Source organism: Python bivittatus, unplaced genomic scaffold, assembly GCF_059951505.1.
Source record: "Python bivittatus isolate LINGU-HERP-01145 unplaced genomic scaffold, Pbiv_v1 ctg000480_np1212, whole genome shotgun sequence".
Classification (NCBI taxonomy): domain Eukaryota; kingdom Metazoa; phylum Chordata; class Lepidosauria; order Squamata; family Pythonidae; genus Python; species Python bivittatus.
In genome coordinates this window covers 69,910,747-69,935,971 of record NW_028277075.1, presented here as the reverse complement: position 1 = coordinate 69,935,971, position 25,225 = coordinate 69,910,747, and the positions used below count along the sequence as shown (strand labels likewise).

General features: G+C 41.0%; 1 protein-coding gene across 1 annotated transcript; it reads left to right on the top strand.

The window, feature by feature from the left end:
• The first annotated feature begins 6,216 nt into the window (after nucleotides 1-6,216).
• On the top strand, nucleotides 6,217-22,899 carry LOC103066532 (uncharacterized). The gene is made up of 7 exons (XM_007431414.4): nucleotides 6,217-6,397; nucleotides 10,008-10,189; nucleotides 11,729-11,845; nucleotides 12,387-12,443; nucleotides 16,762-16,914; nucleotides 20,048-20,164; nucleotides 20,660-22,899. Exons 2-7 carry the CDS (start codon nucleotides 10,010-10,012, stop codon nucleotides 20,666-20,668), a joined length of 633 nt encoding a protein of 210 aa, XP_007431476.1. The 5' UTR covers nucleotides 6,217-6,397; nucleotides 10,008-10,009; the 3' UTR covers nucleotides 20,669-22,899.
• The last annotated feature ends 2,326 nt before the right edge of the window (nucleotides 22,900-25,225 follow it).

Sequence of the window (25,225 nt, the reverse complement as noted above, 5' to 3'; positions counted from 1 at the left end):
GCAAACTAGATGACCTCCAACTTTCCTTCCAGATCTGGCATGTTAAGAACTTCTTGGAGTGTATCCTTGTATCTGGACCTATGGCTGAGAGGGCTGAAAAATAAAACAAAATCAGTGTAAAGGAGAGGGCCTCCTGCTCCAACTGGAGTCTTCTTCTCTCAGAGCAGCTGTCCAAAATGCAACAGAGATTATCTGCTGCAATGGTAAAATACACTTTGGGAATAATATTCTGTAAAGATTGTAAGTGATTACTTCCGCTTAAGCCTCATAAACGAACTGCAGGATTGAAATACTGCTAGAAAACAATGAAGGGTTGCTGTGAATTACACAGAACCTGAACTGCGGTTTTAATATCAGATACAGCACAAGGCTGTGTTAAGCCATTTTATCCCCAATAGGATATCTTCCAAACTTACTTACCATCCATCCATCCATCCACCCACCCATCCAGTTTCATTCATTCTACAAGGCTTATAAGCCACTCCAACTGAAGCTGTTTTTGAGTGTCATACCCAAATTTATAACCTCAGATGGAAAGAGACCAGCAGTAAAAGAGGCACAATTCATATGGGAAAAAAGGATAGGTGAACACTGAGAATACAAGAATCATGGCCACAAATTATAGGGAAAATGAATGGGTTTGTTCTGGAATTTACATTGCAGGGTTATTTTTAAACTAGTTCACATCTAAGAAGAACAAAATTAACAACTAGAGGAACTTTTTCTCTTTGCCTGTCCCTATGCTGGGAACAGACAAAGGGATGACCAATCCCAACTTAAATAAAATCATGGATTTCTCCTTTGATTTAGGGGGCACCTTCACTTCTATTCCTGGGAATACTGACACATGAGACCGTGTGGTGCGATTGTTGCAGGTGTCAAAGGAACTGGGGAAACCCAAGTAAAGCTAAATTCTCCACTACGGAACTCCCTGGGTGGCTTGGATCCAGTCAACCTCAGCCTAACCTGCCTCTTGGGGTGGTTGTTGCAGGGACGAAATGAGGGGAGACTCCTCTGTCCCTCACCATGATTTCCTGGAACAGACGGCAAATATAAATGAAATGTGAGGGGAAGGCAAATTCACTCCTTGCTCTGTCTCTCTGTCAACACAGGTACCATCGATAAAGTAAAAGTCTGAAAATTATTCGGGTGATATGCCACTTCTGTTATTGGAACACCAAAGTCTTTAATATTTTTGAGTCTATTTATAAGTACTTAAAAGTAAAGGAGGAATGGCATAACAATGTCAAAGCATCTATCTTGTTAACAAATACTTGAGAGAGCGTGGTGAATGCAGGCCCACAAGAAGATTTGTATCTAACTTGATTTATGGGCTCTGTTTCCTGAAGTGGAAATCAGACAGACCTCAACACAAACTGCTATCGGTGATCCTGGGGAGAATCCCTTGATTTTGCATGAGAAGAGATCTGCCGGGATAGGTTTCTGTAATCTCCTCAGTGACCTGGAACAATCCTGGAACATCCCAGAAGTCTATAAATTAATCATGAGTTAATCAAGATGCAGATGAAGTATAAATAGGACAATCAGGAATACTTTTGGGATTATAACCAAGGACAAGCCACTTCTGAGAAAATTGTCTAGAAAATTCCATGGACTTGTCTGTGCAGCCACCAGGAGTCAAACCTGATTCGGGAGATGGGGGGCGAATCATGGTCAGAGAGGAAGCTATGCAAGACTCTAGAGGGATTTAATGGTCTCAAGCATTCCTTCGACCTCCTGCACCAGTGAAAAGGCACACTGCATGTATAGACAATGACGTCCACAGCCAAGGAATAGCTTCTATCACAGTTGCTGGAATGGAAGAAAGAAGTAGAGGCCTTGCAATCCTGCAGCTCCCAATGACATCTTTTGGAAGAGTCATTGGTCTCTCCTTCTCTCTACCCAGAACTTTGGGCAGAATTTGTTTGTAATTCAGACTTTTTAATTGTTTTAGCAGTTCTTAATTTGGTTCTTCTTGTTTTTGTGTCATAGTCATCACTGTTTCAATGGTTGTGTTATTGCATAATTATTCATAGATTATACAATGTTATATTATATTAATGTTGAATGCCATCTTGACTGGGTTTGTTTTGAAATGCTGCTTAAAATATAGATAATTAGACCATTGCTAAACATAGGATTTGGTACCCTCTGTTTGAGAAAGAGTACACATATGACTTTCTAATTTTGTGTTCCATTCTCAACTTATTATCAAATCTACATTTCAGAGTTTTTTCCAGATAAGGCCCTGAGATAAGTGATGATTGCAGCTGAACTTCTAGGTGCCCTCAAGGTGGAAGTTGATTGTTTACCTGGAAAACTCAGATAGCCTCAGGGAACGATGTTTTTTTCTTACACAAAACTCCCTTTGGAGGAGTTAGGCAAAATCTTTTGGTATACTAGTAATATTCCTGTTTCAGATCATCAAGAGGAAAGATTTAATGTAACAGCTTCTGCAGGGAACTGAGGCTGCCTAATTTGAGGGAGTCATGTGGTCACCTTACTCAGGAAAAAACAAGGCTCCCCCATAGGCCAATCTGTTGACTTGTCCAAATAGACTTAGCAGGAAAATGTACCTGGTTTCTTTCAGGTAAGTTTGATATCTCTAGGCAAAATTTAGGGAGATATCCCCTAAGTGTCTATTATTCACGCAGCTAGGACTAGACCAATTGCTACATGGCTCTTCTTCTCACATCTGATCGTCAAGGCTCTCAGAGGCAGGCTCGCACCCATCTAACCCCATTTTTCTGTGAAAAGAAGTTCAAGGTGTTCAGAAGTGGTTCATTTTCTGACTTCGGCTTTTCTGTAAAAGCAGGTCCATGCATCATGTGTGTGGTGGCCATTCAATTTCTTCCCACTTTCTCTAAAAGAAAGCAGGAATCAATCCTGCGGCAACAAGGGCCTTAGAATGGGAGGTGAAAGATAAAGTCCAGGTGTAGCTCTGAGAACAAGACAAGGAAAACTTTTTACAATACTTCCTTTGAAATGGTTAATTACACAAAGTGCTGACCTCCATAGAGTTGAAAGAGAACTGTTCACATTGTTGAGAAAAGGAGACAGAAACCTGGATCTAAGCAGAAGATGGCAACTCCCTGATAGGATGAGTCTCAGGAAGAATGTTGGCTGAAAATCTTGCAGTCGCACAAGGGAAAACCAGGCAGATCTTCTCTGCTGCTCCATTGGCAGGAAATGTTATCACTCAGTGGCACCGGGGAGGGGAGTGGACATGCTCTTTGGGCCACAGAAAAGGTCTTTCAAAGAGGCTTTGACAAACCCTCCAAAAAGAAAAAAAAACAACCCCCCCCCAAACCATGACATATTGGGGATAGAATTGGGAAAGAAATAAATATGCTGGTTACTTTTCATCATTCACTTTTTAAGCAACTGTCACAGAGTTCTCCAACTTGGTGGCTCTGCTGCTGCCCACTGGTGTTCTCAGAAGCAAAGTGGGAACGCTTTCAAACTCACTTCTCACTCGCCTGGGAAGCCAGCAGCTGCTTTGCACAGGCAAAGGGAGGAGCCAAGACCATTTCTTGGCAGAGTTCCCCTTTTGGCTCTGCAAGCTTGACCAGTTTTATTGTTTTTTGTTTTAGTGTGACTCTTCCCTAATACCTGCTGGTGGGACCTGACCCACACACCACATCCCAGAGTGTGAAGAGAAAGCAGGCAGGGTATTTTGTGAGGCATAGTTGGTCACTTATTATGAAACTAGTACATGGTGGGTTGTTGTTGTTTTTTTAACAAGCCATCTTTAAGTAAAGCATGCTACAGTACAATGTTTAAACTAAGTCTTAATGTATCACATTTTGAGGTCACCATGTTGAGGAAGGCTTATATTGTTTGGAGAATGGAAGGAAATTCAGGATTAGGGAGAAAGAAGTCTATAATTTAGGGACAAGCTTTCCTGCAGATATTCACAAGGGGTTAAATTGGACAGTAGCTTCAACTTGTTCATTTGCTTGGTTCGTTTTCATTAAGAGGAATAGAAACTTGCTTATTTGTTCCCTTCCCTTTTCACTTCCACTTTCACTGTTTGTGTAATCACTTAATCTCCCCCTCCTGTCCTCATAAATCTCTGCTGTTTAAAGAGGCAGCTTGGAGCTCTCCAGATTCCTTCGGGGTCAACTCCCTTCATCCCATCCTAACCAGCCAGCAGTGAGACGTGGCAGGTATTTTCACCCAAGAATAATGGATCCAAGTTTCCCAAACCTCATTTCCACTGTTTGCCTCCATAATGTGAAGGGACAATTCAATGTTATTCACTCAAGAAGAAGCATTAAGGATTACATTTTGGAAAATGTAAGCTCTGCCTCCAAGTACTTTTCTGCCCCTAACATGGTTCTTACACCAGCTTAGAGGATTTAGCCGAAGTGGAAGGTCTTGATCTCCTTCCTGGTGTGCTAAGTGCAATACCCAAGGGAATGCATTCTTACATGTACTGAGACATTATCTTATATGGATTGCTATTTTTTTAGTATTGCAATATTGTAATATCTTGCAAAACTTTGATGGCATTATTAAGATTCCCTGTAGCAGGGCAAACTACCCTTTAATGACTGGGAGCTTTGGGTCATTCGCTGTTTTTCAACCCTGGGACTGTTCTTCCAGCAATAATAACGGGGAGGGTGTGCTGAATGCCATCTTAGGCTCTTGGAGGAAAGGAAGGATGTCAAGTGAACAAAAATATTTTTTTGCAATATTTAACACTTTGAAGTAGAGGGCAACAATATCTGAGCTCCTCATAAAATTATGTAATTGAGCAATGAAAGAGTTATCTGGAATTTCCGTAACATCGCAAGCCTAAGCCAATTATTAGTTGCACTCTCCTAGCAAACAGTAGGGTTTACTTCTCAGTAAATCCCTATTCCAACCTTCTTTAGCAGAACATCCTCCAGATGTTTTAGGACAGCAGTGCCTCCAATTGCTAGGTAATAAACAAATGTCTTCACCATTCTGGCTGGGAATTCCAACATATTTGGAGAGTGCCAAGCTGGGGAAAGCTAACATCTAGGATGGGGCTATAAATCTTATTAGAAGAAAAATTTAAACCCATACTGTGTGTACACAATAACTGCATTAGTGGTTAAGGTTTAAGGCCCTTCAAAGCTCATGGCCTGGTTATCTGCAGGACTGCCTTGTTCAATCATGCCAATCACCCTGTTAGATCTAGGACATCAGGTTTGCTGCAAGGTCCCACATGTCATCTTGTGGGACGTTGGAGATGGGCTCTTTGGGTGTGCGCCCCTCCCCTACTGCTTTATGAGATAGTATACTCTCCAAAGCAGTGTTTCTCAATCTTAGCAACTTTAAGATATGTGAACTTCAACTCCCAGAATTCCCCAGCCAACATGGCTGGCTGGGGAATTCTGGGAGTTGAAGTCCACATATCTTAAAGTTGCCATGGTTGAGAAACTACTCCAAAATCTGAGCTACTTTGGCCTTGTTTTTGTTTAAAAACCAAATTTTAAAATGTGGCTTTTTCAGCAGGCCCTGCGCCACAGCAGTTTGGGATTTTATTCCTTGGTGCTTGGTGTTTCCTTCCCTGATAGATCAATAGATACTGGCTGCTGCTGTGGCTTATTATTGTTTCCTACTTGTTTTGTTGTTTTAATACATCCTACATAGCCTAGAGACACTTAGATCAATGTTTCTCAGCCTTGGCAGCTTCCAGATGTGTTCTGAAAGTTGCCAAGGTTGAGAAACATCTGCAAACTGTCAAGATTTGAGAAACAACGGCTTAGATGATTGCAATGTCTTAGATGATTAGGTTATAAATTGAAGAAATAAAGTAATGTTGGTGAGCGACAAGCCAGAGCTTGGCTCAGCAATGCAGCTTGTTGGGAAATCCTGAGGGCCTTGGTCAAGTCTCTCTCTCCACCCCACAGCTACCCCATCCCTCAGCATGATAATATCCAACCACTTAGAAGGCTGACGGGCAGCTGCCTATACATAAAGTATCTTTAAAGCAACATTTCTCTAAAGTAGCATTGACACGTTTATTAGGAATAACGTGGTTTCTTAATCGGAGCAGCTTTCTCTTGCATCCTCCTCCTACTCCAAGTCACGATCTTTGACAACGCGCAGTAGTAAGCATTCTGAGAAAAGGGCAAAAACGTGATCACTACAGAGTTGCAGAAGAATCCCAGGGCCGCGAAGGAGTGCGCGCGCGCAGACCCGAGATCCTCTCCCCCCCCCCCCCCGCCTCCGGCCCTCCGTTTCCTTTCCAGGAACAGCCTTGCGAGCGAAGCTGTCAAGCGAAGGGTCCCTCCTGCGGCTTCCTGGACTCGCGAGAGGGAAGCAGGCGCGGTGAACCTCAGCGGACGAAGGAGCTGTTTCTGTGGCAACTGCCGTGCAAGGACGGCAGCCTTAGAGGAGGGAGGAAGCGACTCTCTCGTAGGTTAGTGTCTTCTCGGCTCCTCGCAGACCGGGGTGTGATTTTCAGGGGGAGGAAGAAGCGGCGTGGTGGGAAAAAAGAAGCTACGCGGGGTCAGAGGATCGTGCTGCTTCCTACAGGCAAAGCCAAGTCAGAGCCCAGGCCTCACACTCCGTTGTTAATTTGTTTATTAGATTTTATTAGTAGAAGCCAGTGGAGAAAGAGCACGGATTTCAGTTGCCCTCTCTTTTTCACAGTAGACAGCAAGCACAGAGGCCCAGTGGTATTGGGATAAAAGAGGAATAGGAAGAGTTCTCTGTTCCCCACCCAAGTTTCCAGTCTGGGATTTCATTTTGGCAGTTTGTCCTCAAGGGTAGACTTTTGCAGCAAGGTCATTCATAGGTTGTTGTTGTTGTTATTATTATTATTATTAAAAATCTGGTCTCCATCTCTATGCTTTTGAGGGCCAAGGTAGATGTCATCCGCAGATGTGATCAGCTTTTCAAAAGTGAACAGCAAGTGTGGGAGGTCCAGTCCACTTTGGAGCACTGGTGGGGCCCTCTATCCCCACCATCTGGATTGGGCCTTGCTATTTGCTTTGAAAAGACCATTATTGCAATTGCTCTTTGCGTTAATAGCTTCTCTTCCAAGTTGACCCTAAGGTTCTGCCACATTTCCAGTTATAAGACAGTACCATTTTTATTTCCTTTCAGTTTTATAACACAAGAATAAATTAAGCAGTCTATGTACATTATGAACCCATTGATTGGGCTGTTTTTTTCCTTAATGCCAAAAATGATCCCGTGGCTGTGGAAAAGCCTGAAGAACATCATCAGCTATAACAACCCACCTCTCCTGATTGAAGAGGGTCATCAATTGGCAGATGATCTCAATAGGTTTTATTGGAGGTTTGAGAAGGAACAACTATTACCTGCTGCAGCCAATTGTATTTTAGATACATCATTAGCATTAAACTTCTCTACACCTATCCCTAATTCCTTGGGTCCCTTACCTCTGGTGATCCTAGAAAAAGAAGTGCAAGGTCTGTTTCAAAAACAAAAGATTGGAAAAGCTCCAGGTCCAGATGATGTGACCACCTCGTGTTTGAAACCTTGTGTGGAACAACTGGCCCCCGTTTTCACGCATATTTTTAATAAATCGCTGGAGACGGGTTATGTCCCTTCTTGTTTTAAGAGCTCTACAATCATCCCAGTTCCTAAGAAATCCTCCATCAGCGAGCTGAATGACTACAGACCTGTTGCACTGACATCTGTGGTCATGAAGACCTTTGAGAGGTTAATGTTGGGTCACTTGAAAGCTATCACGGATCCCCTGTTAGACGCACTGCAGTTTGCTTATCGTGGAAACAGGTCGGTAGATGATGCTGTTAATATGGCCTTACACTAAATCTGCAACACCTTGAATTTCCGGAGTCTTACGCATGAGCTCTTTTTGTGGACTTCAGCTCAGCATTTAATGCTATTATACCAGAAATTCTTTACAACAAACTGATCCAGCTTACTGTGCCTGACTATACCCGTAGGTGGATAATCAGTTTTCTAACAGATAGGAAACAACATGTGAGGTTAGGCAAAATTACATCCAGTACCCGGTTAATCAGTACAGGTGCTCCTCAGGGATGTGTGCTTTCCCCGCTGCTTTTCTCCCTCTATACCAATGACTGCACTTCAAAAGACTCTTCTGTTAAAGTTTTGAAATATGCAGATGATACAACTGTCATTGGTCTAATTAGAAATGGAGATGAGTCAGCATACAGAGGGAAGTTCGACAACTGGTCTTGTGGTGTGGTTATAATAACTTGGAACTGAATGCACTTAAAACCGTGGAGATGATTGTGGATTTTAGGAAGAATCCTTCTAATACCCCTCCCCTTACCATACTCGACAGCCCAGTATCAGTGGTAGAGTCCTTCAAGTTCCTGGGTTCTATAATTTCCCAAGACCTGAAATGGACGCTTAACATTATAGCCATCATTAAAAAGGCACAACAAAGGATGTTCTTCCTGCATCAACTTAGGAAGTTTAAATTATCCCAGGAGCTCTTGGTACAGTTTTACAGGGGAATCATTGAGTCTGTTATCTGTTCCTCTATAACTGTCTGGTTTGATTCTGCAACCAAACAGGACAGATTCAGACTCCAACAGATAATTAAGTCTGCAGAAAGGATAATTGCAACCCACCTGCCTTCTGTAGAAGAACTGTATACTGTGAGGGTCAAAAGGAGGGCAGAGAGGATATCTGCAGACTCTTCCCATCCTGGATATAAACTGTTTCCACGTCTTCCTTTAGGATAGCGCTACAGAGCACCATATGTTAAAACATCTAGATACCGGAACAGTTTTTTCCCTTGTGCCATTGCTCTGTTGAACTCTACATGATACGATATGTGCTGGGCAGTGGCTTCTCCCTTTGAAAAAGTTATTTTACTGTGTAGTGTTACTGTTTACTATCATTCCTTTTTTTGCTGCTATCCAAACGCACTGTTGCTCTTGCTGTTCATCATCAAATTCCTTGTATATATTTTATACTTGGCCATTAAAGTATTCTGTATTCTGAAACATCAAATGTCTGTGGACATGGTGAAATCAACTCCTAAAGAAGCAGGGATAGATAGTATTCTTTCTAAAAACTTGTTTTGCTTTATCATTAATGAGAGGATGAGGAAACACATTGTAGTTCTCTTAACTGCTAAAATACTTCCAGATGGAGGGCTTCTCAATGATTATATGACAGACATAGGTCAGTTATACATGGAAAATAATGAAATGTGAAAACCCTCTGAATTCCTATGAATGCTGTAAGAAATTGCACAATAAAACGTTTGACTGGAAGCACCTTAAATATAGGCTGGATTCATACATTTCATTAAGCCAAAATGCAAATTGTTTAGTTTGAGCTTAGCGTGTTGTCTGAGCCCACCAAATTACAGCTTATTCAATAAGGGTTAAACAAACCACATTGTGAATCCAATATCACTCTTAAAAGTAATCAGCTTGTGGTCAGCTTCAGAACTTGCTACTGTGGTTTAATGGAGCAGAAAAGCTGGTGCTTCTCCTTTAGGTAGACACTTGGTGCCAACCTGAGAAGGAAGACATTGCCTTCTCAAAGCTGAAGTGATTTATCAAGTTGGGTGCCAGTTAATTCAGTTCTGCACCTACCACTTGTCCCCACTTTATTAATGACTTTGATGAATAGGTAGCAGAAATGCTTACCAAATTTGTAAATGATACAAAAACTAATATCCTAAATGAAAAAACAAAACTGAAAATGATCTAGATAGGTTAGAGAAATGGGCTGAAAATAAAAGAATGACATTTAATTGAGACTGAAGTTCTACACCTAGGAAACAGAAATCAAATGAACAGATGTTGGATGGGTGAATTAGATTTGGTAATAGTATTTGTGAAAAATTTCTTGGAATACTAGTTGATTGGAATCTGAATCTGAGTCAGGAGTATGATGTTTGAAAAATAATGGGGAACAATTAATTCCACTATTTTTTAATTGGTCAGGTTAATTTCAAATATCGTGTCCAGTTGCGGGCACCAGGATTCCAATAAACTGGAACAGATTCAGTTTGTCTCTTGCTAATTATGCATGTTTGTTTTCTTTAGGTATGGCCAGCACTGTGACAGAGCATGGAAATGTAAGGATCGTCACACAAGTAATCCCACAGACAGGCTCCCTGTCAACCCAGGCAGCTGCAGTCAGAGTGGTTGAATCTACTTCTGGGGCATCTCAGTTCATACCAACCCTTAACAAAAATACCAAGAATACTCTGTTCAAGGTGCTTGGGGTAAGGCCCTCTAGATTTGTCCAACTAAGCCCAAATTCTGTGAAGGCCTCTGTGTTTCTTTGTATGAGACAACCCAGATCCTCAACACTGTACAAGAAAGACTTGTTATCAAATGGAAGTATAACTAGTGTCACAGACTCTTTTATATTTAAGTGATTATGGTAGCATCCCAAAGGCTGACTATGAACCAAATTTTCATTGGGAGTTCCTTATGCAGAGGGAGAACATGGTTTAATCCTTCCTCTCCCCATTCCCTAGTTCTATCCTAATAGAACTTACTACCTGGACTGCTATTAGCCCCACCCCCAAAGAACTCCCATTACCACCTACATTTTTGCATAACCCCTTAATAAGGACCTCATACTCCAAAGACGTTACAGCTATTTTTGTGTCAATATGGTTTTAGCAGATATTTTGTTGAAGGATTACTGTACTACTTGTATTTGAATTGTTGGTAATTAGATATATAAGAATAATTCTAGGTTTAGAAAGATTTTTGTTTTTGGAGGGGCATGGAGACAAATTTCTGCTTTTTAATATGGTATCCCTAAAGCATTTAGTAAGTTGACTTCATGCTAAGGGACATCAATAAATCAAATTCAACACTTATTTCTTAGAAAAGCTTATCCTATCTTCTCTCATTTATATGTTGTAACAACTGATGAAAACTACACTTTGCCTTTATTGTTCCAAAAGTTGTTAGGAAGTTTAGCTGCTAGATAATTTCCAGTTTGCTGGGTAGAGCAGAAATGGAACATTTACAGACATCAGATGTGAGCACTTTCCTTGAGTAAGGGAGTGTCCCTAAACATTTTGGCTTTCAGTTAACCTCCACATTCTATAAAGCTGTCAGTCCTTTGAGGTAGCCCCTCTCAAGAAACAGGCAGGCAAGATTCCAGGAACGCTCTTTCTTGTAGTAAGCAAGAATAACAAAATCCTAAAAATCTGTCCTTCCTGTCCCATCGTATACTAAACAAAATCAAGGTAGGGGTATTTTGATTTTCTTTTCCTCATATTTTCCTCTTTCTCAGCATGGTACATCTTCTCTACAAGTTCCCTCATAATGGCTTGGTCTTTCCTCCCCAAAGTCAGCTCTGTATTTCTTTTAAAAAACAAGATTGTGTTTAAAAAGGAAAAAGAAAGGCAAAAGGAGGAGGAGGAGACAGCACAGGGAGGGGCCCGGATGGTCTCTTTCTCCAGCTATAACCCCTGCAAATAATCTTGCAATCCCAAAAACTTTAACTTTGCTAAAATCCTAAAAAGGAGTTAATCGGTAACTGGTTTAGTTAAAATGAGGGTACTGGTTTTATTTATAAATGTGGGTGTGGTTGTCACCTTCTCTTTTTTCTGTATTGCTCGCTTGTCCAACAAACTCCTTCTAATACAGAAAAACCTGATTTTGTAGGGAATTTCTCATTAAAACTTTTGACACATTTAGGATCAGATAGTACAAAATACTTCCTGGGTTTGTTAGTTGGTAATGTTGATACTATAGACATCTAAAGACATTAATCAGACACTCTTTCTTTTTTCCTTCAGGTCATACAGATTCTTTGGGGAATTACAGAGGTGAGCTTTGGCATTACCCTGACAATAATTCAACGAACCTTCTCCATCACTGTTGAAAGTGGCGTTTACTTATGGATTGGGATCCTGGTAAGCAAACCTTTTGAGAGGCATAGAAGTTTACCCATCTTCAGTCCATAGAAGCTTCTGTGGGGTCTCTGTGGTTTCAGAATCAGGGAGAGATCTAGAACCCACCAACTAGACAATAGGTTTGTTTAGCCCAAACTTTTCCTTATACAATTTTTTCCAACTTGGTGCTTTCCAAATATGTTAAAATTCAGTTCCCATAATTTCAATGCTGGTTGAAAAACACTGAAGTTAAAATCCAATGCAAGCGGAAGACATCAAGTTAAGGGAGACTTTCTTTCACAGAGAGGACTTTTAAGTTTCTGAGCACATTTCACACAAATCAACTGGCATGCTCTGACCTACCCATAAGGAAAACTGGAATAGGCTTTTTCTCTCTTTTTTTAGTTGCCTTAAACACTTAGTGCCTGAGTAAGGAAGAGGGATGTAAATTAGTTAATTAATAAATGTCTAGGAGAAACAGCCTGATTCTAGGAGCTCTGGTTCCACAATGAAAAAGTGACTCACCCTTATACTTGCTGTTTGTTTTTCTTTCCTTTTGTAGCTCTTGATCTCTGGGTCCTTGTTGGTGGAAATTGAGAAAAGACAACCTGTATGGCTGGTGAATATGTCTCCAAATCTATCAATCTGGCTTTTTTTTTTCTCCCACAGGTAAAGCCACCAGAGCATGGTGGCCAAAATAAATTTCAGTACTTAAACAAAAATTTGCGGAGTTATACTAATGTGTAGGAAAAAGAGAAGAAGGTTTGCATAATGGAAGCAAGATGAAGGCTCACATTAGATGTGAAAGAGATCTATAGGTAGTGTGATATGGAGTTTATAGGCAGATGCAGAGCAATTCCTCATGGCCAGATTAAAGTACCTTCCATCAGTCCTTGAACTGGCAGAAAACTGATATAAAGTTTGCTATCCCCAGTACTTCACCCCACAGAGGTACAACACCCTGCAGAGGTACAACACCAGTATTTCTCCACTCTTATTGCATCCTCAGAGTGTCACCCAGCAGCCCTGTTCAGTGTCACTTGGTCCCTCCTGGGTAGGGAGGGCTCAGAGGACTATCTACAGGGCCTTGCAGAGGAATTTGGTGAATACATGATGGATAAAATCACTCAGATCCATTCTCAGTTGGAGGCCAAGCATGAGGCAGGTTCAGTGGAGATGCCCGGGGAGGGGTCTCACCCAGGAACAGTTTCATCCTGTTGGCCCTGAGGAAGTGGACAGGGTCCTCAGGGCTGTTAGCACGGCTACCTGTATTTTAGATCCTTGTCCCTCCTGGTTGCTTAAAGCCACCAAAGAGGTGACTTTAGGGGGGGTACTGGCAATGGTCAATTCATCCTTGTGGGAGGGGGTGTCTCTGAAGCCTTTTAAGGAGGCTTTGGTCTGCCCCCTCCTCAAGAAACCATCACTAGATCCCACCCTTCTGGACAATTTTTGTCCAGTTTCCCACCTTCCCTTTTTAGGAAAGGTGGTGGAAAAGGTGGTCACACAGCAGCTTCAGAGGATCCTGGAGGAAATGGATTATCTGGATCCCTATCGGTCAGGTTTCAGACCTGGTTATGGGACAGAAACAGCATTGGTCGCACTTTTAGATGATTTCTGGCGAGAGCAGGATCGGGGTAGTGCATCCATCCTTGCTCTTCTTGACCTCTCAGCGGCTTTTGATAGCATTGACCATGGTATCTTTTTGGGTTGGCTGCAGGAGTTGGGGCTGGGTGGCACAGTTCTGTGCTGGTTCAGCTCCTTTCTCCAAGGCCAAACCCAATCAGTGTTGATAGGGAGCGAGGGGTCCAACCCACGGCCCCTACTTTGTGGGGTGCCTGGGGGTTCAGTACTCTTGCTGCTCCTATTTAACATCTACATGAAACCATTGGGTGAGATCATCCAGCACCATGGGATGAGGTATCATCAGTATGCTGATAATACTCAAATTATATATCTCCATCCCGGGTGACCTAAGTGATGTTGTGGCTACTCTTTCACGGTGCCTGGAGGCTACCTAGATGGGGGACAACAGGCTTCAACTGAACCCTGGGAAGATGGAATGGCTGTGGGTACTGGGAGCCTCAAGATCTGGGAGTTTATCATCTTTGGTTCTTGATGGGGTCGCGCTACCCCAGACAGACCCAGTGTGTAATCTGGGGGTCCTCCTGGACTCACAACTCCTGTTCGAAGAGCAGGTGGCAGTCGTGGCTAGGAGGGCCTTTGCGCAACTTCGTGTCGGGTGTCAGTTACCCCTCTTCTTCGATTGGGAGGCCCTCTGCACGGTCACTCACGCCCTGGTCACCTCCTGGTTGGATTACTGCAACACGCTCTACATGGGGCTACCCTTAAAGAGTATCCAGAAGCTTCAGGTGGCGCAGAATGCAGCGGCACAGACAGTTCCGAATGCCCCTGCGTGGCCCATGTAACACCACTGTTACACAAGCTGCATTGGTTGCCAGTTTGTTTCCGGGTCCAATTCATGGTGTTGGTTATTACCTTTAAAGCTCTTCATGGCACAGGACCAGGTTATCTGAGGAACTGTCTCGCCCCTGTTATATCAGCCCGCCCCACTTGGTCTGGCAGAAGGGGCATGCTGCAGACCCTACCAGTCAAGGAATTTCGACTGGTGGGATCTAGGAAGAGGGCCTTTTCTGCCGTGGCCCCCGCTCTGTGGAACGACCTACCTCCTGAGGTGCGGTGTGCTCCCACTCTCACAGCCTTCAGGAAGAGCGTGAAATCCTGGCTATGGCAGATGGCCTGGGGGCCATATGGGGGCTCATACTAGTGGAAGTGGCTTGCGGGGTAATTGATGTTACTCCCCCGTCATCTTGAATGTTTTTTAGTTTTTATGTATAGGACTTGTTTCTGTAGTTTGACTTTTTAATTAATTAATTAATTTTAATTTTAATTAATTAATGGGGGTATTTATTTTTTAATTGTTTGTGGCTTTTACTTTTATTGTGAGCCGCCCAGAGTCACCCACTGGGGGAGATGGGCAGCATACAAATTTAATAAATGAATAAATAAATTGTGCTCTCCTTATGCATGGCAAGTGAAGGAGAGGGATTGATGGATTCCTCTAGACTTACTATCTTTTGCTCTCACCAAATGTCACCAGCCACATGGGAAAATATTCACCAGTCACTCTCTTGAAGGTGGAATGGGCTGAGGAGGAGGCAGGTTTTGACAAATGGCCAGATGTGGGCTTAGCCATCTTTCAAAACTTGCTCTGGTTTGACACAAGTGCTTTGCACAGATGCATTCCAAAGGAGTCTCTCAGTTGACATCAGCTGATCATTGGGCTCCTTTTTGACAGCTAACAAGCATGAGGAGAATTGGGCTATGAAGTAGCAGAGAGAGAGAGCTGGCTTCACTCCTTCACCATGCAGCTCCCCACCCACCCTTGCTGCCCACTAATCAGTTGCTGTTTGGGCTGATCCAGTCTCTAGGGGTTGACTTAGAGATTTAGTAAGTACCAGGGGAAAGCCCAGTTTGAAAGAACTGGACTTTCCTGCAGCCCAAAGCAGAATAAACGTGGAAAACAGTGCCTGAGAACAGAGGGGAGGGAGCATGCCCACACCAGGCTAAAGTGTCCAAGCAAATCCAAGGGATCATCTCAATATGCCATCAGCAGAATGGTTAGTGTACATGTTAGATTGTATCTACAGCAAAACCTGCCTTGGGTTAAGGGTGAAAACATTAATTTAATACCAGTATGGCTAAGGAAAACTCAAGGCTGCCTCACATTTGAGCTGGAGATTATATGAAGGCAATATAATGAAAACAGGGGAAAAAGGGTTGCAATGGTATCTTTGTGCTGCAATTAGATACAAATGAGAAAAGACTCACGTTTGACCAAGATAACTAAGATAATGTCTACATGAGGACTTTGCACCAGTTTAGAATCAGTTCTGGACATGTTTGATCATATGACTTAACTTGCTTTGGGGAATTAAGTCAGAACTATTCCTAGTTCTATATTGTTTTATTTGAAACTGGAGCAAAGTTTTCTACCTTTAAATTATGGTCATTCCACTGAGCTTATTGATGGTTTGATTTCTTCCTGTTGGTATGGAAACCTGATTGCAGAATTACTGGCATGCTGTCATTTCAGCATTACAGCTTGCAAGAGGCAAAGAGAAGCAATATGCAAGAGAAAAAGAGGGTTTGCCAACAGAAAGCTTGCTTTCCTTTCCTTTCCTTTCCTTTCCTTTCCTTTCCTTTCCTTTCCTTTCCTTTCCTTTCCTTTCCTTTCCTTTCCTTTCCTTTCCTTTCCTTTCCTTTCCTTTCCTTTCCTTTCCTTTCCTTTCCTTTCCTCTCCTCTCCTCTCCTCTCCTCTCCTCTCCTCTCCTCTCCTCTCCTCTCCTCTCCTCTCCTCTCCTCTCCTCTCCTCTCCTCTCCTCTCCTCTCCTCTCCTCTCCTCCCCGTCCCCTTTCGCAAAATGACCAGATAAATGGGAGGGGGAGGGCTAGCAATTTGTGTCATTTCCCTTTTGTGTGGAGTGGAGTGAAACACCTCAAAACAGGACACTCCTGTCCTCTTCTGTTGATCATCTGGAGAGAGCACAGATCAATTGAAGGTGGTCTCTGTGTTTTCTTAGCATTTTGAAGTCTGCAAAAATGGAGATGATCATATGTCTGGTTAAATCTGCTTCATGGGGTAATAGAAATGCTGTGCTGTGGAATATCCTCAGCTAAGTAATACACAAATTTATCTAATCATATCTACACTATAGTTAAAGGTCTGCTTCAGAGGGTATTCATATATTAAAAGCAACTCACAAGCAGAAACCTTCATATTTTGCCAATTATGACAGCATAAGTCTAGAGCAGGAAGTACAGTTCTTCCAACATTCAGTACTTTTATCTGTAATGCTTCTCAGAGTTACGCAAAATGTGTAATAGTGTTAATTTCATTTATCTAATATATTGATGTAGGTGAAAGCTGCTTTCTTTGCCAACTTGCTAGTTTGTGTGGCTGGATTGGTTGCAGTAATCCTCCATGCTACTGAGATTGCACAAACTGTTAAAGAAGGAAACCCATGTCCTCCGAACATCACTGAGCCACAGTACTGCAAAAATTATGTTCAGGTAAATCCCTCCACCCCTCTCCATGTTTATGTAGCAGCAATCCATAATTTGCTTGAAATGGTCCAACTTATTAAGACTCAAAGCTTACAAGACCCTTCACCTTTCTACATTGGGTCTAGATATGAGCCCTGTTTTCCATTATAGGGTTTATTTTGTTTGTTTTGTATTGTTTCTATTTTCTGTCATTTGCAGAACTATAATTAAGCTTCTGCTACACAGTTATTTTTAACTGTTTAGAAACAAACCCACTGACTGAGTTAACACATTACATTAAGCCATGGTTTGCTTAATGGTTTACCATGATTTGAGAAGTAAATCACAGATAGCTAAATAGATACAATATCCTAAGCCATAAATTAGAGTTAACAAATCAGAGTGGCTGCGTTCACATAGGACGCTAAGTCAGAATTAAACATTTATTGCTGAGTGTAATGTCTAAATCCAGTTACTGTATCGTTTCCATATTGGTTGGGAAGGTCATGATATCATTTCTTGAATTTTTTACATATTTGACCTTCCCACCTTAGCATTTATTTCTTTTCTACTTCTCTGCTTATCATCTCCCTGAATGCAGTAGTAATTATTATGAGTATACATGTCCATGTACTTTAACAACAACAACAAAATTACACCAGAATTACAAAATGCTGTCAGGTCTTTGTACCCATTGCCAAGAACCTCTGTAATAATATCAATATTTTTGTGTTTTCAAAGAATGAAATACATGTCTATTTGCAATGGGTTTATAAATAAGAAGACAACTTGAAATCAGAGTAGATTAATCTTTAAAGGAACTGCTGTTAGCAGATGCTTGGATATTTTCTACTAGAAAACGTTTAGGATTGCTTCACATACCTGCTTCCCTTTCTTAGGATCACTGAGGGCATATAGGATTTTTTTGTATGTATAAAATAAAGCTTGCTGGCTGCTAGATAACGTATCTCATACATGCCAGGGTATACTTGGATCACTGAATGTTCTAAACTTCAGAGGATGTAAAAGTCAGTCAAGGCAATTATCCTTCCAAGAAAGTCAGCCCATCTTCATATCTGTGATTTTCAAACATGGTAAACATCTGGCTTAGGATTATGAGAACTTCTAGAGGTTAGGAAAAGCAGGGATCCAATGATGCATAGTATTTTGGGCTATGGTTTTCTTTATTGATACCTGCAACAAGTCAGAACTTGAGTGGCTACATGATATTTTAGGTACTGAATTTTGTTCTATCTTATTAATGTTGCGTGTATGTGTTTTAAATTTACAAGCCACCGTGAGGATCCTTTTAGACCACCAGGTCTGGGGAATCTTTGGCCTGCTTGGCTAAGCCAGGCCATTCACCAGCTACACCTAAAATAAGGCCTCTTCCTCTCTTTTAATGCCCCTGCTCTTCCCAAAACCGCCTCCCTACAATAGTCTTGTTTCTTTGATTTCCCCAACATCTGCTGTTGTTGCAGTGTCATTTGCTAGTGTTATTTCATTATTGCTGGGCTTAGCATAATGCCTCTGCTTTTACATAGAGAGCAGAGGCTTGACATTCAGTTCTCAAAAAAAACCAAAAAAAAACCAGCCTAGATAAAATTGAAAGAAAGCCAAATAATTCTTTATTCTGGCTAGCAAAAGTGTTTTGCCAGTTGTCAAGGCAGGGATCAGGTGCCCAGGCAATTGATTCTTTTAGTTCTTTTAGATCCAGAGACAATGAACACACCAGCAGGTGAGGAGATTTTAAGCTTTATTGTTAACTCTAGCAAACAGATTTAAACAGGAATACAAGAGCATAAGATAGAATGAGACAGAAATACAATGATGTTATTTTGAATGGTAAGCAATAATTTGGAAGGTGTCAAAGGAGACAGAGGTTATTGGAGGAGATGCTGACTCTCTGGCTGCCTAAAGGCAGGTCTGCTTCTTCAGATAGAGGAGAGAAGCATAAGCAGAGAGAACAGCTTGTCACCTGGAATATGTTTAGGACGATGATTAAAAGCTGAAGCAATCTGTCAGATCTCTTATTAATAGATATTAGATTACAATAAATCAACAAAACAGTATCTACTGCAAGGAGGCACTGATTTGCTGTCAGTTCAGTCTGGGAGAATAATTATGTTGAAGATTTATGCAGCTCTTTGCTGCCTGCACTGTTCAGTTGCTAGCTTAAAGATAAAATCTCATTTGAAAGGCGGGGGGGGGGGGGGCTTCCATCCTGATTGTTTACTGTTTCTTCAGTCTACTCTTCTAATAAAACGAAAGGCCCAAATGGATTATTTGTAAAAAAAAAAAAATCCTTTTTTTTTTTTTCATTCTTAGGGCTTAGACATCTGGAGTTTGCTAAGGCTTTCTTCGAGGATGGCTGATCAAGATATCAGCTAGTCAGTACTTAAAACAGATGAAGTAGCAGAAAAATATATTCAGCATAAAAATCTGCTAGATGGGTTTGTAAGCAGAATAAAATGGGAAAGCTAGAAATACAAGGAAGAAGTAAAATAAAAAGGCCTGAAGAAGAATACAAGGAAGAAGTAAAGTAAAAAGTAAAATAACTAAAAGGGCTGAAGAAGCAAAGAAGCCAATTGTGGTTACCAGGCCACTTTGGAGACAAAAAGAACCCTGCCTTTCTTTGCAGGGGAAGGAGAAGGCATGAGTGAATGAAGCCATTTCATTCCATGCCCATCTTGGCTATACAAGGAAGGTGGTTCCCTAGGCAAAACCTGCAAAAGCCCTTCCTTTTCTTGCATGGGAAGGATGAAGCTGAGGCAAGCAGAAGCCTGCCCCCTCAGACTCCCCGACTGAGGACCACAGTAGGTGACTCCTGTAGCCTTCATTGATATCCCACTTTTTATCTCAGAGGGGCTCAGGCAATACCTCTGAGTGAGGTGTACAAAAACAGCAAACAAGCTCCAAGTTTTCAACATGTACGAAATTAAACTAAGCTTACACCAAGTGCAACTGAATTAAATAATTGAGTGCTGTAATGTTTTGGTTTTATATTAATTCGTTGCTCTTCTGAAATATTAATTCCTGTAGTCCCAAACAATGGACTGTAATGATAATGCTTTCAATTCTATGGTTTTGTACAACAGAGGAGCTTACAGTCAGCTGACGTGGTGATAATCAGCACAATTGCTTGTGATTTTGCCCACAGATACTGAAATATGGCCTGAACTCTGTGTTCATCATCTTTTTGCTCCTTGAAATATCCTTAGCGATAACTGCCCTGGTTATGTTCACGTCTCAGAAGCAGCAGGACTATCAACAAATGGTGAGGATAGAAACCCAACTGGTTTATTTGTCTGTCTTATTTTGTCTGGGTTATTGCTGTAGTAAATCTAGCCTTAAATCAGGAGCTTTGAGGGCTCTGTAGAAGGAGAGCCATGTTAATCCATGGTAGCAAAAAATCAGAAGGGTCTGGTAGTACCTTTTTCATCTAACAAATGCTATTAAATCCCCCATCAGTCTAGCTATTCTGCACATCTGATGAAGTAAGCTGAAGCTCACAAAAGCCTATGCCCCGTGATAAAATGTGTTAGTTGGAAAAGGCGCGCCAGGGCTTCCTCCTGATTTTCAGGCTCTGGGCGCACTTAAATTCTGAACTTTTCCTTCTGTTACCATTTCGGGGTTCCCAAGTGCTCTCCAGGCATTTTGACTCTACTAATTTTTTGGAATTGTGGGGAAAAGAAAACTGTTGTTCCTGTGCAATTAAGTGGTAAAAACCTGTATAGTTACTAGATTAATCTTTGTTGTGTGCATTTTCCAGGTATCATGAAGATAAGCAGTTTCTCTTCTCCTGTCCCACAATGCTAAACACTTAGGTGCTTTCCTGGCTTGAAGCTATATGAGTATGAACTTCCTATTGTCTCTTTATCTTCCCAAGTTAGGCTACAAGCATCAAAAGAAGACGCTACTGCTAAACCTCAAAGATCTGCATTATATGCCTCAACCTAAAAACTGAGAGCAAGCTTCGTATTTGTTTATTATGAGCTTCTCCTGTACAGGACTGCCACAAGTTTATCCCAAATACAAGGTCTCTTCCCAGGCCATGCCTTATGAAACATCCTCTGTATTTTCATCAGCTTGCATATCCTGAAAACCACTGATCTTGGTGTGTGGTGAGGGCTTCTCAATGAAGATTTTAGCATACTATTGCTCTGCCATCACTCACTTCCATATGTAGCTCTTTGGGATCTTAATGAAGAAAAGGGAGATATCTGCAAGTGGCTTTTTTCCCCCTATAAGAGACCATCTGTTTGCGATCATCTTAAATTTCTATATTTTCAACTGCGTGCTTGTATGAGAGAGAGTATATGCAAGCAACATGCAGGAGAGAGAGCTCTCTCCGGTTAGGTTTTCTGAGTTTTCTCAACATCACTTGTCATTTATGGATGTAACATCAGAATCTCCCTGTGTCAAGGCACAACTGAAAATATTTCCATTTTATACTTGGACTGAAAATCCATTTGAATTGTGCAGAATGTATGTGGAAATTAGAGGCTGTTAGAAAAGTGCTTCAGGTTCTCTTAGGAGGGGGAGAATTTAATACGGATGTATTATTGCATAATGTATTTTTTCACAAGAATAGGAAGCTTTTTCACAGAGGAAAAAATTATATCAAGACCATTAACTGGAGAATAATATTAAGTCTTCACAACTGCTGCTTTTGTTCTGCAGCTTGCCTTCATACTCTAAACCTGGGACAAGTCTCATTAACTCAGCAGAACTTGCTTTGGAGGAGATGTTTTTAAGATTGCACAGTACGACTGCAGTTGTATGAACAACAGTCTGAAGATAATTGCTGGTGATAATTCTCAGGCTTGGATTGGACTGGGCAGCAACAGGAAAAAGGACCGTTGTTACTTTGGGGAAACAATCATAGTTCAGTGGTAAAATGTATGTTTAATGCAGAAGGGTGGGAATTCAGTACCCAGTATCCTCCGTTGGAAAGCTGCAGATAGTCAGTGCAAATAATACTCAGTAGAACTAATATTCCGATTTGGCCCACGGCAGTTTCCTATGTGGCATGTTAACCCCTATCTTTGCAGCAATATGTCCTTGACAACAGAAAAAGCTATCTGAGAGAAGTAGCTAGAACAACCATGATTATATTAGCCCTTTCCTATTATTATGTAGATTATAAAGTCTGCATATAATGAAATGCACTGATTAGGAGTCAGAAAGGTGGTTAGTGTTCATACTGAAAGCAGAGAGCAAGAGCTGTTCTGCCAAATTAGTTTATTTTTGTTGCCCTGGAGTTGAGTTTTACTTTATTTTATGAAAGGTAACAAAAGAGAATGAGATATATATAACCCTAACCAGTGGTGTGCTGCCAAAGAGAAAAACATCCCTGCCGAAGTAGGAATCATGCGATTCATGGCAGGCAGACAAGCTATCAGGAACTTGAGCCGAATTTCTTAAACCCTGACTATACGGTGATATCATATACTATTATTCCTGAAGGCGAAAGAAACAAATGATTATGGGCCAGTTTATGCATTCAGCAAAATAAAGTAGCCTAAACACTTATCTCTGCCCAGCCTACTGTATGCCATTTACCTTAGTATCTCCACTTTTTGCAGTTAGCATTTAATTTTATTATATATTAAATGATATATTGTATGGATATACAGTGCATTCGGAAAGTATTCCGACCCCCTTCACTTTTTTTCAAATTTGTTATGTTGCAACTTGATACTACAATTGTTCAAATTCATTTTTTTTTCTCATTAATCTACACTCAGTACCCCATAATGACAAAGTGAAAACAGAAGTTTAGAAATGTCTGTACATGTATTAAAAGGGAAAAACTGAAATATCACATGTACTTAAGTAATGGAAAAAAGTAAGATGAGAAGCGCCTTTAGTTTTCTAATCTGCTGTGTAAATGTGACTTGCCATGTTTGCACTGAAGGAAGTATTCTTAACCATTGCATTTATACTACTTTGGAGAATGTGTATTAACACTGTATATTTATCAGAAATAATCTTTGTACTTGATCTAAACCAATTTTCTAGTCTTTTGTTAGGATTATGCAAAGATCCAGCTCTGAAAGGAAAACGTGATTTAAAGAATGTGGGCCTGCATATGTAGCACTTGCCAGGAATACTGTAAATTAAATCATCTTTTCCCAGGATTGTGTATCAATTGTGGAGGACAGCTGCAGGACACAGTAGAAGGTGCACTAGCTTTAGAATGTTCCTAGCAGGTATTCGGTACACTCTTCCAGGCATTTTTGAATCAGGATCTCTCTACAGTCCTATATTTTTAATCTAGTATCCTTGAATAATTTTTTATTATATTAACACCGTAATCTGTTTGTTTTTGTATATTCAGATTATAAAACTAAATACCTTGGTGTGAGTAAGCATGCTAATAAATGTAAGGCAAAAACTTCTAGTAACAGGAATCATTAGAAGTTCACATTCTTGTAATTCCTGTTATAGCCTGGCAGATCCACAATTTGATGAAATCTGGTGTTACACAATCGAAACCATCTAATAAATCTTGACATGCAATCCACGTCCTTCTGTTTCTTCATAGAAACACCTTTAAGTAAAATAAGCTGCCAATTAATCATAATAGCGCTTTAAAAGTGCATTTGTAACATAGATTGTAACTGCATGAGGACTTCTTGTCACGAATCAGATTGAACAGGGAATGGGCCCTATTTCAGGCCCATTTGAAACCCTAGTCCATGGCAGCAGAGACAGGGCTTGCTTATCTGCCTCCACGGCATCTGCACGAACAGGCCAATTATGCTTTTTCATACTGTGCAACTTCTCCATCAATATGTTAGAGGAAGAGTGCTAGAACTTTCAGAGGCTAATTGTAAGCAATTTTCACCTTTATCTGCAAAGTCAACTGGATTTACCTCAATCTGGACTCCAGGTTTGGGGTAGATCGCAGGTAACCTTGACAACTGCTTGCCAGGTTCATATAAATTCTTTTTAGCTTGCAGCTCTTGAGGACATAGAGAAGGTATGTAGAGAGATGAGGCCATCATCAGCTTGCTTGACCCTTGCCCTTCCTGGCTGATGAAATTGGCCAGTCTAGGCACCACAGTTAAGGGAGGTGACCAGGGTCTCTGTGTGTAGGATGTGTTCCTGCTTAAAGGAGGTAGCTATAAGATCTCTATTGAAAAAGAGAAAATCTTTATAATAATTATAGACCAGGCTTAATTTTTCTATTCTTGGGTAAGGTGATTGAGACAGTGGGAGCCCAAAAGTTCCACGTGCATTGGAATGAAACTGATTTTCAGAGCAAATTCGGTAAGGAGTTTTATTTAGAATATGTTCCTGAAACTGCTTTGGTTTTCTTGTGGATGACCTACATTGGAAACTCTATGTGGGTAATATAACCTTACTAGTTCTTCTGGACCTCTTAGCAACTTTTGAGACAATTAACCATCGTAACTTTCTGGAGTGTCTGGCAGGATTAGGCTTTGTAGAAGTTCCAGTCCTCCCTGTCAGGAGGTATTAGAAGGTAATGTTATTGTTTGACACCTAGATGATTGATCTTTGGTGTTTCACAGAATTCTCTTGTCCTCTGTGCTGTTTAACACCTTATGAAAGCATTCAGTATGCTGGAATCTCCCATCTCTGCTGCTTCCCTACCCCAAGAGTGCAATCAGTACCCATTAAATTTGCCTTAATGGGCTGGATGAGACAAGCTTAAGTTGACTCCAGAGAAGAGAAACTTGGAGAGTAAAGTAAAGCCTGTTCTGGGTAGGGTTATGCTCCCCCAGAAAAACCAGATTTGCAGTTTGGGACTATTCCTTGACCTGCAGCTGTCACAGAATTTAGAGGTCATAGTGACATTAAGGAGCATGTTTATATAATTACAGTCAGTGCACCAACGAGAGAGAGAATGAGAATGAGAATCTCAAACAAGGAAAGAAATATGATAATCTGACAAATCATACTTTGCCTCTCAATGGCTCATTATTCATGGAACTACGACTCTTGTTAATTAATCTGACCAATTACTTAAATCAACCAGAGAGATGCTTCTGAAGATTCTCATTGCCAGAAGCTTGATTAAAGGTTATCTAGGAAATGGTAATGGTATTGAGTTTAGTTTCAGTTTTTTATTTTGATTGCATTAATATTATTTTATATTCTATGTTTAATATGTAAAACAACTTAAGCATTGATATAAACAGAAAGACAGGTTAAAAAATCAATAATTTAAAAATGCTTCTACATATCTTAATAACTTTATTCCAGGGAGTTAGCCATCATTTGTAGCAACACAACAAATCCATGCACCTCATAATGTGGACCATGATCCACAGAAATTTATACAATCATCAATTTGTTAGTCTGTGTG